The 15498-nt window shown below is 36.2% G+C and overlaps 1 protein-coding gene across 2 annotated transcripts in view; it reads right to left on the bottom strand.

Annotated features, from left to right (window-relative positions):
- Positions 1-15498, bottom strand: part of LOC306878436 (integrin alpha-10-like) — a 43870-nt gene extending 28372 nt beyond the window's left edge. Inside the window, exons 1-9 of one of the 2 annotated variants that reach the window (XM_079430790.1) lie at positions 15307-15464; positions 15081-15143; positions 14318-14523; positions 7976-8087; positions 7623-7732; positions 7434-7522; positions 2723-2837; positions 2505-2632; positions 5-153 (exon numbers count right to left, since the gene is read on the bottom strand). In XM_079430790.1, coding sequence (XP_079286916.1) covers positions 5-153; positions 2505-2632; positions 2723-2837; positions 7434-7522; positions 7623-7732; positions 7976-8087; positions 14318-14369 — 755 coding nt within the window. In that variant the 5' untranslated portion in view covers positions 14370-14523; positions 15081-15143; positions 15307-15464. Of the gene's footprint in view, positions 1-4; positions 154-2504; positions 2633-2722; positions 2838-7433; positions 7523-7622; positions 7733-7975; positions 8088-14317; positions 14524-15080 lie in introns of both variants that reach the window. The other variant, XM_079430789.1, reaches the window with a different exon arrangement.

Below are 15498 nucleotides of genomic sequence, written 5' to 3'. Positions count from 1 at the left end.
ATACCAGGCCATTTGTATGGCGTACGCGGTGCGAGTCTCCCGTCCCTCTTGACGACTGATGTTCTTGGCGGCTTCAACCACATCCTGTGTTGTCTGATAGTCCCTGAGAGACCACTCATGGACCGAGATCTCCCCGTACTGCAGGACACCTACCTACAAATAGTCACAAACAGTATTTAAAGTCTCCCATCTCAGTTTATATGCAAAAATATTAGGGGTGACCAACATCTTATATCATGATACGAGTCGTTTTATTTCACGGTAACAATAACACATTATAGTTATTTTTGCTTTACATAAGGTCTTTATGGCATTAAAATTCTTGTCACCAGTGTCAATATCACAAAAAACTACTACTAGCCTAAAATTAAAAAAAGAAAAGAAAAAACTATAGCTCACTGAAGACAAGTAAACAGTCGATTAAATAGGAATACGAAACTAATTACAAGCATTAGGACAATATAACTACAGTAAAACAAATAAATAAGAAATTCTTCATACTTTGTATGAAGTAATCAAATGTATAAAACACTACGTATTCTTCACTGTGTATATTAAATATATATTTCTAAATATTAAAGTTACAAAAGTGATTTAGTCAAGAGCAGTGAGAGATTTTCTCTCTGTTGTTATCTGATTGACATGAATGACTGACAGCAAGAATATAAGACTGCTGTCACTTTAAGAGCTGCCCGGATCCAATATACTGTTACACATGTGCTTTCTTTCTCAGCTGTTTGCTTCAAAACTAGTGTTTATGAAGATACTTGCAAAGATGGGCATTTTGACACATACAAGTGTGTGTATTTAACTGTTCAATGATAAATCGGCAAAAATTTATCTGTTCAATACTCCCACGCTGTATGAGCACAGTCTTCACGTGCGCGCCTGATTGCATTTCAAGGGCTTAAAATCACTTGTTTTTAAACTGCAATGCTTAAAATATGTGCAAACTATTCATTTTCATGACCACATTGCACAGCAATGTCACGTGACCGTGTAACCGCGATAGAGAAGATCTCTACCTAATCCCAAAATCTCTACTGTTTGACATATTTCTATCGGTTAATCGTGTCTACCGGTATATCACCCACCCCTAAGGAACATATTAATTCAAAAATTATAAATACATTTCTGAGGTGCTTTCATAACATTAATGTGTTTGTTCGACCATCCTAATTACCCCAACATAGTAACATTGTCTTAACCAATAGTCTGAATCTACTGTAGGGGTGTGCCATTTGGAAATAGAGGGTACTTCGTAAGGTGATATTTGGGGGTCCCTACCACTAAAAAGAAAGAAGAAAAAAATGGTCTAGCAGATGTTGGAGGTAATTTGCTGTAAAACACACAGCAGCAGTAATTTCTTCAGAATGGATAACTCTATATTGAGATGTAGATGAGATTGGCATCTCCACTATGTGCTCTGCACCACCAACATGAAGGCCCACATTTGTCAGAGCAAGAAATGCTCCAGAAACCAGAGGAATTTCCTTTTACCTCTTGTTGCCCCCAGCCTGCCTACCGCCTTAAATAACTTGCATGCAAAAAACACATGCCAGGAACGTAGATACACACATATCCATCTCTCTCTTAATCCATCCATCTATCCACGCATCCATCAGTCCATCTTCTCTTTATCATTTTCTGGTTTCTCTAGCATACATTCATACATTTTTAATTCTGTCCCCTTTGTCCTTTTCCTCTAGAAACCACAACATTTGTCTGTTCACATTAATATAGTCATTTATTTTCTCCAGCCTGCCAGCACTGTTTCTATTTGGGCTCATTTCTCTCTGCGGACTGGCTTGTGGTTCTGTTCCTCACAGTCACTCATATTGGCTCAGTGCATCAAAGATCGGTGTTGGAGCTGCTGATGACAGGATTTAAAGTAAAAAGGCAGTTCTACATATCTGTCAAACCCTCAGCCAGATCTCTTATACCTAAAAGCACTCAGTTAGAGAGTAAAGATTTTGCTCACTCATTTTGCTGAATGTTTATGCATACATTCTGACCAATGAATTTCCATGATTTTTCCATAACTTTTCCATTCGCATATAACGACTGGATAGGAAATAAAAGAGGTTTTTAAAAGTAATTTTTGCACTCACAAAGAGTCTCACTTAAGCAATACTTCATAACTGTAAATAAATAGAAAAATTGATAATAATGACAGTATTTTTCATAACCTTTTCAGATTTTACTAATTGTCGACTTTTTCAGGCCTGGAAAATGCACATTTGAATACACTGATATATAAAAAAAAAAAATTCCAGGAACAATGGGAATTCTTATGGCTATAAATTCTTGAAATAATTTTTGTGAGGACTGAATACATCCAGCTGTCAAGCGATGATGAGTTACGTTTTCAAAACTAATGTTTACTAAAGTGCAGATCTAAGCCAAAGAGCCAAATCCGGAAAAACATTTGAAGGTGTTTTTTAAATATATAATCACAAAAAATCCCTCAAAACTACACAATTTATTATTATTAAAAAACACACCTGCATTTGTTCAGGGCTTATGTGGAACTTGCTGAGAATGTTGCTAAGAAAGTTCTGCACTTCGTACCAAGGGTAGATACTATTAGAACCATCTAAAACAATCACTATATCCATGTATGTGGTGCATCCTGTGAAAAACAAACACAAAAGGAGTTCAGTTAAATGCAGTTGTTTCATTCAGTCCAACAGGTCAGATGGACAGAGGATGTTTATCTCACTCTGGGCAGTGGGTGCAATCACGTCCTTGGGCTCCATGTCATTGGTGACAGATGCACAGATTCCTGTGCTGAACAGAGATGTACCACATTCCTGGGACCATAGTGGAGCGCAGGCCTAAAGATTACACAGAGAAAGTCTGTATTACAGTAAAGTTCAGCATCTGTAGCACCACCTTTATGCTTTACACATTTTTTTAACACTACTGGTACCTTACAGACTTATTATGAACAGTATTATGTCACAAAACCTGTGGCTGATAATGTGCACAAATCGGGATTTTGTTAGCATTGCATGTTAAATTCACTCTGTAAATGTTAAGTCTGGTATTTGGGCCTTTTTTGACAAATGTCTTCTGTTTAAAAAGTGGGAAGCACCATGTGATGGTCAGACCAATAAAATCTACTGAAGTGAAATGAACCGGGGAAAGTAGGTGAGGGAAACAGAAAAAAAAGAGAAGCAAAGAGAAAGTGGTCATGAAAAAGCACAGAGGAATATTTTATTGCTCAGAAGTTTCTCTTTTATTGCTCAGGCAGAAAACTTACACTACCATTTAAAAGTTAGTGGTCAGTAAGTTTATTCTAAAGACATTAATATTAATATAAATTTTAAAGGTGACAAATACATTTATAATGTTACAAAAAAATTCAAATGATGTTTTGAACTTTCTATTTCTCAAAGAATGCTGAAAAATGATGTTTTCAAAATTGATAATTACAAGAAATGTTTCTTCAGCACCAAATCAGCATTAGAATGATTTCTGAAAAATCATGTGACACTGAAGACTTGAGCAATTGCTGCTGAAAATTCAGATTTACCACCACAGGTATAAATTACATTTTTAAATAAATTAAAATAGAAAACAGTTGTTTTAAATACGAAAAATATTTCAAAATATAACTGTGTTTACTGTGACCAAATAAATGTAGCCTTGATGAGCATACGAGACCTCTATAAAAAAAACATTTAAACTTTGTCTCAAACGATTCTCTTAAAAGAATAAAGAAAACAATAAATAATTTTGGAATAATTTGATAAGAAATATCTGAATTCATATTGAAATCATATTGGTCTGAACAGAGTTCAAGTATTGTTGAGATCTCTTCTGAAACTTAAAAGTGGAATTATTTGGGTCTCTTTCTCTTTAGAGAGAGAAAGAATGAGATTTTGAAGATTTGTGATGATCTTTTCTTATGGAAATAATCACTAAAATGAGTTAGAAAAAGAAGACTGAGAAGAGATAGAATAAATGAGAAGGAGCGATATGGAGAGTTGTTGATATTGTCATAAATGCTTTAACAGAGTTGGCGGCTGCTCCTGCAATGAAATGAAGCAATTTAAACGTACTTGGAGGGAATTGGTGGGAGAAGGGCAAAAAAACACATAAAAATAGTACGTCTTCAAAGCGTGCCATTTATTTGCCTGAAAAACCATTGTGAGGATTGGTGAGGCAAAGAATGGAGAGAAAGAAAACATACCAAGAGTTGAAAGACAGAGAATGAGACAAAAGAAAGACGGGTTTGGAAGGAGTGGTTGGACTGAAGGGGGGTAAATGTTCTCCAACTCCCCACCCTGTTATTATGAAGGCCTGTAACAGAGGGATGGGAGGATGGAGAAAGGGAGAGGAAAAAGGACAAAATGAGTGCGAGAGACAGAACTGAAATGGCCATGAGGGTGTGAGGTGCTATGGCTTTTCCACGACCTGTCATTACAAAGGGCTTGAGTCACATTCCTATCCTGTTATAGCACTGACCAAAGGAACAAACACAGACTCACAAATCCCTAAACAGGTACATTCAATTAAACGCTTTGGTTAGTGATACTTGAATCTGCAATGTGGGGCTCATTACATCCATGCTGTGAGCGCTAGTTTTAGTTGGCATACGCCACGGTGAACTATGTGTGACTCCATCCCAGAAGCTGTACTTGCTTGCTCTCCATTTAACCCTCTGTCACACAAACACACACAAAAGCATATTTTTGTTTGAACACACATAGCCTGACTCCCTCCGCCGAAACATTCGCTCGCTTTCATAAAACGTCTGACTACTGGCGGCGAAAGCCACCCAGTAATTCCACCAAAGCCACAGCGGAGCGGCTCCAGAACTGGACTGATCTGGTTCACTGCGTTCTGCCCGACACAAAAAGCCTTGTGTATGTGGAAGAGAGAGTGTGTGTGCGGGTAAAAGAAATTTGGAGGCTGAAACCATGAATATTAAAAAGAAGACTGACTGTTCTGATCTAGTTTTGGGTCAGGTGAGGTTTTAGCTTGTTTTTGTCTCTCTCTTCCGCTCCATCTGTCAATCCATACTTCCATATGTCTTAGAAATAGTCTCTTATACCTGAAATAGTTCACTCAAAAAGGAAAACTGTCATCTTCTACATTGTTCCAAACCCACATAACTTTCTTTTCCTTCTATGCAAATCAGGACGTTGTACTTCCTTAAAATTACTATATTTCAATTATTTTAAGGTCAAATGACAGCTTTGATAGAGAAGCAGATAAAAATTAAATTTTTTAATAGAGATCCATATATCCGACCTAGTTCTCCTTGGCACATTGACAGGAGAAGTAGTGTCCGGTTTATGAATGACAAATTGTTCTGAATTAGATCTTTTCAATCAAAGTTGTCTGAATGATTCATTTACAAATTGATGTGGTTCTCTTGTTTAACTTACTAAAACAATGATTCTATCCATTGAAAATCCATTCACCCAAAACTTCCAGATATCAAAAAGTACAAAAGTAATCCATATGAATCAAACTGTTTGTTCTGTTTGAGATTGACAAATCAAAACTTGTTCATTATATAAAGTGAATTTGGGTCTTAGCTCAATTATTGAAAATTTACTCACTTTTAGATCTACATTCTAGATGTAGATGTAGTTTGTATCTTCATCGGAACAGATTTGAAGAAATTTAGCATTACATCACACTTAAAGGAACACTCCACGTTTTTTGAAAAAAACTCCCCTAGAGTTACACAGTTGAGTTTTACCGTAATAATCGAGGAACTTTGCTGCCACATCATGTGTGCAGCAGGTGCAATGATATGACGCAGCGCCTGAAAGTAGTCCCCAGCTATATCATAACCATAAGTTATCTAGCTGGGGACTACTTTCAGGCGCTGCGTCATATCATTGCACCTGCTGCACACATGATGTGGCAGCAAAGTTCCTTATTTTCCGTAGGTCTTAGTACACGATTTAACTACAGAAGAGTCAAGCTTTAAATAGGAAAATTAACGAAACTCTTTAGTCATCTTTGGTGGAAACTCATCTTAAAGAGAGATGCTAATGATCTAATCAGATTCAATGATCTATGTTAAGCTAAGCTAAAAGTGCTACCGCCAGACCCGGAGATCGGCTGAATGGATTCGAAAATGGTAAAACTCAACTGTTTAACTCTAGGGGAGTTGTAAAATGAGTTGTAAAAAATTGGAGTGTTCCTTTAAGGTCCTTGCACACTGAGTCCAAAATGTTCGTATGCGTTTTTTAATTTTTGTTTTTTCATATTCGTCATCCTTTCCTATCAATATGCTTGCTATGGATGCGAAAATGCAGAAAATCGAAACTGGTCTGAATTTTTTATGATGGATGAAATTTTCAGAGGCAATGTGTAAACGTGATTGACACAACGTGAGGTCATATTTATTTTTAACGTGCAAAAATTTGGACGAGAATTACGGACTTCACTTTCTCTGCAGTGAATGGGTGCCATCATAATGAGAGTTCAAACAGCTGATAAAAACATCACAATAATCCACAAGTAATTTATACGACTCCAGCACATCCAGTCTTGTGAAGCAAAAAGCTGCATGTTTGTAAGAAACAAACCCATAATTAAGGCATTTCAAATTTAATATAATTTGACTTTTGTTCAAAATGCGAGAAAATAACCCATATTTATGCTTGCCCCAGTGGAAAACGCCCACCCCCTGTTGTCCTCAATGAAATTCCACTGACATATGTTTATATGTTTAGAACTGTTTGAAACTGTTTTGTCTAACACTGCTTCATGGTGCATTATTCTGTGCATATTTCTCTCCTGATTCAGACAAGACAACTTTTTTTCATATTTTAGCTGAAATAAATGGTTTAAAGTTAAAAATATCTTAAACATCAGCTGTTTGAGCTCATTCTGACAGCACTCATTCACTGCAGGGGATCCACTGGTGTAATGCTAAACTTCTCTAAATCTGTTCAGATTAAGAAAGAAACTCAACTACGTCTTGGATGGTCTGAGGGTGAGTAAAATTCCAACAAAATGTATCATGCTGTGCTTCTCTGAAGCTTGAAAGTTCCAATCTCCATTCAAAGTAATTGCATGGAACCGGGTGACTGACCACATTCTGTTAAATTTCTAATTTTGTATTCCACACAAGAAAGAAAGTCATATGTATCTTTTTAAGAATACACACCCATCTAATCAAACACTGACTCTATAATGTGTCATTCCTATAGTGGCCACTGTTTTGCAATTGGTCGCATGCACATAGATGGTAATCATGACAGATGGTGGTGGTTGGGTGAGACAGAGGAGGGGATTTCTACACGCCATACCACAAATACATACACACTCATGCCTACTCACATATATATAAAAACACAAAAATGACTGAATAATCCAAATATTGCTGTGATGTCGGTGCTCAAACATGAGATGTTTCTGGACTCTAAAAACAGTCTATAGAATTTCAAATATAATCTCACCAGGAAGCCATCTGAAGCAGCAGGGGTTAGCGTCATCCCCAAATGAGAGTTTTTAAGATTTCGAGACACGTTCTGAAATGCATTTTCACCTATACAGGGCATAACACAAAAACATGTTATAAACTACTACTCCATGCACAAGATGGTCATTAAATGTAAATTATCATAGCCAGAGAGTTGATCAAATACCTAGGTTAACCTTTGAACAATTGGAATTTATCTCATCTCCCACAATGCACTTGTAAATATCCCCCTTCCTGTTATTTTGTGGTCCATCCCATGGAGCACCAACCAGAATTCTGTTCATAAAACAATGAGTCACTCAGAATATAAAAAAACGTTAAAAATTAGACTTTGTGAGGACTGCAAAAAAAAACATTTATTTATATTTATAAGTCTAAGTGTTGTTATAGTTTGTGATCACCTGATGGTATCTTAATATACTAAAACCTTGTCAGGGTCTATATGTAATATCCAAATGGGATTTATAATCAAGAACTTCTAAATGTGACTAAAAACCAAATAGTACCGAAAGTACTCACGATTTCTCTCCATTATTCTCATGCTGTAACACAGAAAAGCCGAACAGAGCATCTTCAGGCCCACTGAAGATCCGTGGCCTCTTCACATCAATATTAAAACACTCACACAGCCCTAAAAGAGATAAATAGACAGTAAAATAATGCATACTGTAGTTACCATAAATAAAACTGTGATGCCTAATGTATTTGTGGCACATTTTTTAGAGAATGTTTGAGCAATAGAAAGATCAAATGAACAGCATTTATTTAAAAGGATAATTCACCCAAAAATGAAAAGTGACAGACAGACATACAGACAGGAAAAGGCCAGAGAAAAAGAGTTTGCAAAAGAGAGAAGGGAAGAGAGGGAAAAGAGAGGGAAGGGCGTCGGTTGTTATAACTACTGAACATAGTGGTTCCCTGTTATGACATACAGACCTGGCTTTTATATGACTGAAAGAGAGAGAGAGAGAGAGAGAGAGCGAGAGAGAGAGAGAGGCTGAAGCAGAAGTTCACCGGTGGATTTGTAGCTCATAGCAAATGTAACTCAAAATATCCTTATTGGCCAAAACAGACTTCTGAGGGATTTCTCTGTTTTGTGTGATAAGGGTTTTGACCCACACGTACACTGAGGTCTCATTCACTGTGGGTGAAGTTGTGCTCTGAGTGGATTTCTTAGGATTGTTTACCCAGAAGCAGAGGGGGAGGCTTTCAGAAAGGGGGCAGGCAGAGAACCAAACCCCACAGACCTCAAACAGGGTGCCTGCGTTTCTCTCTTTCAGTCTCTCATCCTCTCTCTCTCTTTCCAATGGAATGAGAACATGGAGGGGGATCCATATGGATCAAAGAACAAATGGGACACGGTCTGTAATTCATGCCCCCCCCCCCCCTCCCCTAAAATGTTCACAAAACCTATTTTGTCTTCCCACAATTCTCTTGTGCTCCTATTTCTTCTTTTCCCTGTTTTTCACTTTATCCAAAGCAACATACAATACATTGGATCAGTTTGTGAATTCCCAGGGAATCGAACCCATGACCTTTATGTTGATGCTACAATAAGTCACACTTATGAATGTCTTTGTGTCATGTAACAAAAAAATAATAAAAAAATGGCTATTTATTTAAGCATTAAAGGGCAAAGCTTTCTACATAAAATATTTACATTTTGTCATTTAGCAGACACTTTTATACAAAGTGACTTGAGAATAGAAATGATGAGAATAGAAGCAATCAAACCAACAAAAGAGCAATAATAGGTAAGTGCTGTGACAGATCCCAGTTAAACGCAGTAAACGTAGCACATTTTTTATAATAAATAATAAGTAAACAAGTTGACAGAATAGAACAAGAATAGAAAGCGCTAGTCTTAGAGGAACATTTTAAATAAATAAATAGAAAATAAGTAGATAGAATGTGATAGTGCTAGTGTTAGGGGGTCAATATTTTTTTTAAATAAATAAAAATAAAACATGTAGATAGAATAGAAATAGTACAGAGAGTGCTAGGGTCAAGTTTTTTAACAAATAAAACGAAATGTAATAGACAGAATAAAAAAGAATAGAGAATAAAAAGTTAGTTTTAAAGCGTAAGGTTTTTATAATAAATAAAAAAACAAGTAGTTGTTATAGAAATAGAATAGAGAGTGCTAGTGTTAGAGGGTCAAGTGTAGATGGAAGATGTGTTTTTAGCCGTTTTCTGAAGATGGCTAAAGCTGCTTGGATAGAGTTGGGCAGGTCATTCCACCAGCAGGGAACAGTTAAGATAAATGTCTGAGAAACTCATTTTGTGCCTCTTTGGGATGGCACTATAATGCGCCATTCACTGGCAGATTGCAAGCTTCTGGATGGCACATAAGTCTGAAATAGTGAATTTAGGTAAAGGGGTGCAGAACCAGTGGTTGTTTTGTAGGCAAAAAAATCAGTGCCTTAAATTTTAATGCGAACAGCTATTGGTAGCCAGTGCAAATGAATAATATCTAATATATATTTAACTTCATTAAAATACTAAAGACATTAAAAACTACCAAAAACTCAAGATATAATACTGATTTATTGATTCCCGCACTGTTATTTACTGAAGAACATACCTAATCAGAATCTTCAATCTTCTGGAATCAGAAAATTCATTATGGTAAATTATTTTCAACACTCTTGTATTTTTTTTATAATTATAATGAGAAAAAACAGCATTGTCTTAATTAAAGCAGAAACAGAAGAAGAAATATCCTAACTAGTATGAGGGGCCTTTAAGCATTATGTTGGGCAACGGGGGCCCTTCAGGGGCCAGTGCTTGCTCTGAAGAACAATTGTGCGAACTTGAGGTGAACTGACTTTATATATCAATTCATATAGTTCTGTTCAATCATCAGATCCATTGACATTCAAACATGTTTAAGTGTGATTTCATTTATTTCATTGATTAATTTATCTTTTCCGAACTATCTAAAGCCACCCTCTAAATACTCCCCTCTTCTCAATTACACTTATCCTGCTCTTATTCGTCAATGTTTGTTTCTATGTGTGAAAGAGATAAAGTATCTTTAATCCTCTGTTTCAGTTCTGTGGGTTTTCTTGGTCCATGCCTCCAGGGCTCTGTCATGACAACTGTAAACATTTATATATCTTGGTGGTGAACAGTCTGGAAAAGCAGTCCAGATTCTCTCACTCCCTACACACAAAAACACATATATACTCTATTACATGCATAACTACACCACACTGAGACATAGACATTCTCACCCACCACTGGATGGACGTCACTTTGAATGAGTCTTATTAGAAATGCAAATGTAAAGTTCAGTCATGCCGGCCTGACTAATATGTGAACACATATGGGACACGTTACTGAGAGAGAACATGTTACTAAGAAACACACTCAAATGGGAAACAATTTTATCCATGTTAAAAACAGTGCAGTTTAGTTATTCCAACTCTCTTTTCCACAAGCTCTCTTGATTCTATCAGCTATTATCGGGTCAGTGAAATATAAATCTAAAACATAGAAAAGGATTGTAAAGAATCAGTGTAAAACACAGGTTCTTCGAAATGTACGAATAGTTCTGAAGAGCATTTATACTATTTTCTAGAAGTTTTCAAAGACCCTAAGATGACTAAAATTGATAAATCAAACTCAAGGCAATTTGTTAATTAATAAAAGGTAATTAATTTTGTATGAATTTGTACAATCTCATTCATACAGTATCTGCTTATGGCTCATTGAGTGATAGGTTTAGGGCTCAGCTTAGGAGTAGACATTCATGTTTCATTTTTATTTTTGGAAAACCATAAGGTTTTGTACGACTCAAAAGATATTAATTTGCCACCAATTCACCAATGCGTAAAATAGACAATCATTGAGTAAAAAAAATAACAAATATTTTTCTCACGCCTTGAGTACATGTGAGTGTACACATATTATAATTATTCTCAAAAACATTTATATATAATTTTTATGAATATGATAAAAGATTACTTAATTAACATAAATATATTAAATATTAATTTTTAATAAATATTATTAGGATTTTGGGGATTCACTGCACATGTCATTTTACAATCTGAACTAACCTTAAATTGTTATAAAAAGATCAAATTGTCCATATTTTAAAAGGCTTATGGAATTTCACTTCAGAAATTAAAAACATGCTCATCATACAAGATGTCTGTCAACTCATTGTTCGAATTGCATTTTAGTTTATTTTTTAAATTATTATATAGAACAAAAATTAACACCATCTTACTGACCCTTCCTGAGTTTAGGTAAACTCACATTCCCCCTTGCTTTCTGCAATGCTGTGTAAAGCAACGTCAATTTATATCAGTCTTTATATCAGACTTCTTTTCAATCAGATTTAATGTGCTACATCCATTGCAAACCTTTTCAGTGGATTGCTCCTATCAAGTGTTTTTCTTTTCTGCTTTATGTTTTTATTTTCATGTAATGTTTCAATCCACTCTCCTGTAAGTGGTGGGGGCGGATGATTTTAGAGTGAGAAATGCAGGGAGAAATGGAGGGGGCAAGGGGGTGGAATTCCCAGAGTCCACACCTGTGTTCTCCATCTAAAGCACAGAAGAACATAGCTGAACATAAGAGAGCTTGCTCATCACGGAGCATCTGCAGAACCCATCAGCGGCCGCAGCACATATGCTCAAAAACAGACACCAACACCTACAGTATGCAGTCTAGATGACACAATGTGTATAAACATAGTATGGTGTGTACAAAATGGCTAGTGGCATTAATCTTGACTACAGTCTGGAAATACTTCAACTGCAACTGCTGTGGTCCATTAAAGCAGTATTTCTAGCGTTTACAGTAATTTGTCCAGATATGTGATGTTGTATACCTAATAGTACCATGATAAATAGGTTACTTTATCTAAAATCTTAGTTTCTTCCAGTGTTGAATTTAAACAAAAGTCTCCCTCACAATCTCCATGTCTTGATGAAGTCAGATAATAGAGGATATACGTCCTGTACTGTAACTCTATAATGTAAGTAATTCCAGTAAAATGTCTACTGCAAGGAAAGTGATGTAATTGTGATTAGATAAAGAAGATTTCATCATGCTTTACACTATAATTAAATACACTCAAATCCAGTGCTTGAAGTGGAAAAAAAGAAGTGCCGGTACCCCCCCCCCCCCCTTATTTATTGATTTATTTATATTAAATAAATAAGCACTTTTTATTAATTCACAGTGTATGTATAGTGCCACAATCAATCAATCAATCAATAATTAAATAAAAGTTTTCAATACAAATTAGCGCAAGTCAAGCTGCAATACCAAACAGGACCACAGGGAGACGCTAAAGACCACTAAATTGACTGCCTTTAATATACGGATCCATTCAGAATCGCTAAATCTCTGACCACCGCATAATCAGCGTTCATTATAAAACACTCTTGCTTTTAAGCCAAATACACGCTAAAAACAATAATTTTACTGACATCTGGACGTAAGTCACTATTCTCTCCGTAATCGCTGATGAAATCGTCCGTGTTTTCTCTGATTAGCGCTGTTTTGAGTTTACTGTTTGAATTCGTTCACTGGATCCTTGGACTTTCCAGGAGTTTACGGTTTAAAATGATGCGATTGCAAAAGCCTTTTCATTTTAAGATATGATTTTCGTTATAAAGTACTGATTCAAATTAGTAATCAATAATAAATTATTATTCTACTCCTCCGCACGCCTCCCCTGACATGCTCTCGCACACCACACAATGAAGTAGACCGACTCTGCTTGCGTTTATTCACGTGATTGGTCGAGATGAGAGGTGATCCCGCCGGGTAGTGTGATTTACATAGTTTCTATATAATTTCTAATCATATATGGGATCATATAGCCTAATCACCCAGATCCTGATGATTTTACTCTGAGTACCAGCAACATGTCAGAAGTGCCAGTACGCACAAAAAAGTGCAGGTACTCTAAAGGCTAAAATATAAGCACTGCTCAAGTCTATTCTTAAACTTCACTAAGCCGCATCAGTAATTATTGCATGGTAGCCTATAACATAAATCTGTGGTAGAAAAGGACTTCAGTTGAACAAATAAATAACAGAGTGTCTATTAGACTAAGTACAAATAGCCCACCTCGTTGGCAAAGGCTATTTACACTAACTCCGCCCACTAACGTGTGATTGGGTTAGTCAACACTAAAATAAGCTTGTTTTGCATCAGTTTCAGTGGTGTAGTACGCATGCTTTTTGACGCGATCGACCTGAGTTCGAGTCCGCCTTTTGCCTAACTTTTCTTTCTCCCTTTTAAAATCTCATATTGCATCAGAAAATCATTTATTTTCAAATAAAAATGAAGAAAATCAAAAAGTTGGGAATAAAAGTATCGGGTAGGTTTAGGGTAGGTGTAGGGAGGGATTTATTGTCCCAATAAGGTGGCATCCATTTAATAATTTGAATTAAAACTATAATTTACACTCAATGCGTTATTATTGCGTAGCGTACTATTTTAAAATGTACTACAATACTGAGGTGCAGATAATTGCCACTATTTGCAATAAGTAATATAAATAGCAGAAAACCTTGCTTTTTTAACATAGTGTTAGAATCTATAGCTATTTGCACTTAGTGTAAATAGTAGCCTATATATCGCTAAAAAATATGCTATTTCCACTTAGTGCAACTTGCCGCTGCCAATAAATAATGTCTTTGGGTCACAATCAACAACTTGTGTTACATGATTGTAAGTGGAGGGATCTTACAGATGACAGCTTTAAATTGCATGACTTGCATTATTATAATATTTTTTTAGCTGTAACTAAGTCAGATAATCGCATGACATCACACGACAAAGCATACAGCACAAATCAATGCAATTAAACATAAACAAACTAGTTAAACTCACCTTTGAGAAGAACAGTGATCTTCAACAGCAGCAGGTACTTGTGAATCTCCATTAGTCAGTTAGGTGAATGAGTTTCTTTTTCTCCTTCTTCAATTTGTAATTCTCAGCAGTGGTTGTCAATACAGCTCGCGCACGCGCGTGATCCCTCAGGTGGAGATGTGCTTCCTCCACTCACGCGCTCACAGTGCAGCCTGCTCTCACATTCCCTGCGCATGAAAGACATTACTGTATAGTCTTTTGGCCTGGACGCAACTTTTTACGCGTTTTTGTTCTAGCTAAAGTACTAAAAATAGTTTAGTAAATTTTTGACCATGTTTCAAATGAGTAACACGACACTCTGCGCGTATACACACGACACAGGTCACTATGTTTATGTAATTAATAACAACAACAAAAAAGACTTTCAGTCTGAGTTGCAAATAATTACAACTGATAAATAAAGGCATATTACAATGACATTTGACCCCAAAATGATCATTTACTGATTCACTTTTCACATGTTTTTCTTTCGTGTAAAAGAAAGGAGACGCTGAGCAAAATATTAGGAACTGACATTAGCCTATCTTTTCATATAAAGAAAGTGAATGGTGACTTAAACTGTCTTCAGTCCATTCACATCTCATTTTGTGTCTCACTAAAGAAAAGAGTGAGAAATTACAGAATTATTTGATCACTTTTACATGTTTTGACTAAATCTCGCAGTTTAACGGTAGCTATTAGGCAAAACTTGACACACCAACAAAATTAAAAAAGGTTAACTTACCGTCTTGTTCCCCACATAAACAACGTAAATTAAAAATCCAGTTTTGCGTGGCTCCGACACCTGCTGTTGTTAAAAGAGCGCGCGCGTAAGTTTAGTCCTGCTTCTGCAAACGAGCGGTTCCCAAAATAAATACATTCGCAAAAAACAACTGTCCCGGAATTATATGTCAATGCTTTTAGGGAAGAAACATTTATCCCTTGCATATGAAATATGGAAAATATCTTACATTTTAATTGCCCAACTGTCCTGAGCAGAAATTTATTTAATTGCCTTCATAGCAGCTTTCTTTCGACCGCAACGTGTCTCCAAGTCTCCAAAATATATACAAGCAAATGAAAGAGCTCCTTGATTCTGCAGCAAGACCTTCGTCTCCCTCAGTCAACTGGACCCTCTTTCTGAGCCTGGCCCACAAATCATC

Source organism: Barbus barbus (assembly GCF_936440315.1).
Source record: "Barbus barbus genome assembly, chromosome: 12".
NCBI lineage: Eukaryota > Metazoa > Chordata > Actinopteri > Cypriniformes > Cyprinidae > Barbus > Barbus barbus.
Note: the sequence above shows the minus strand (reverse complement) of the source record. Positions and strands in the feature narration are given on the sequence as shown.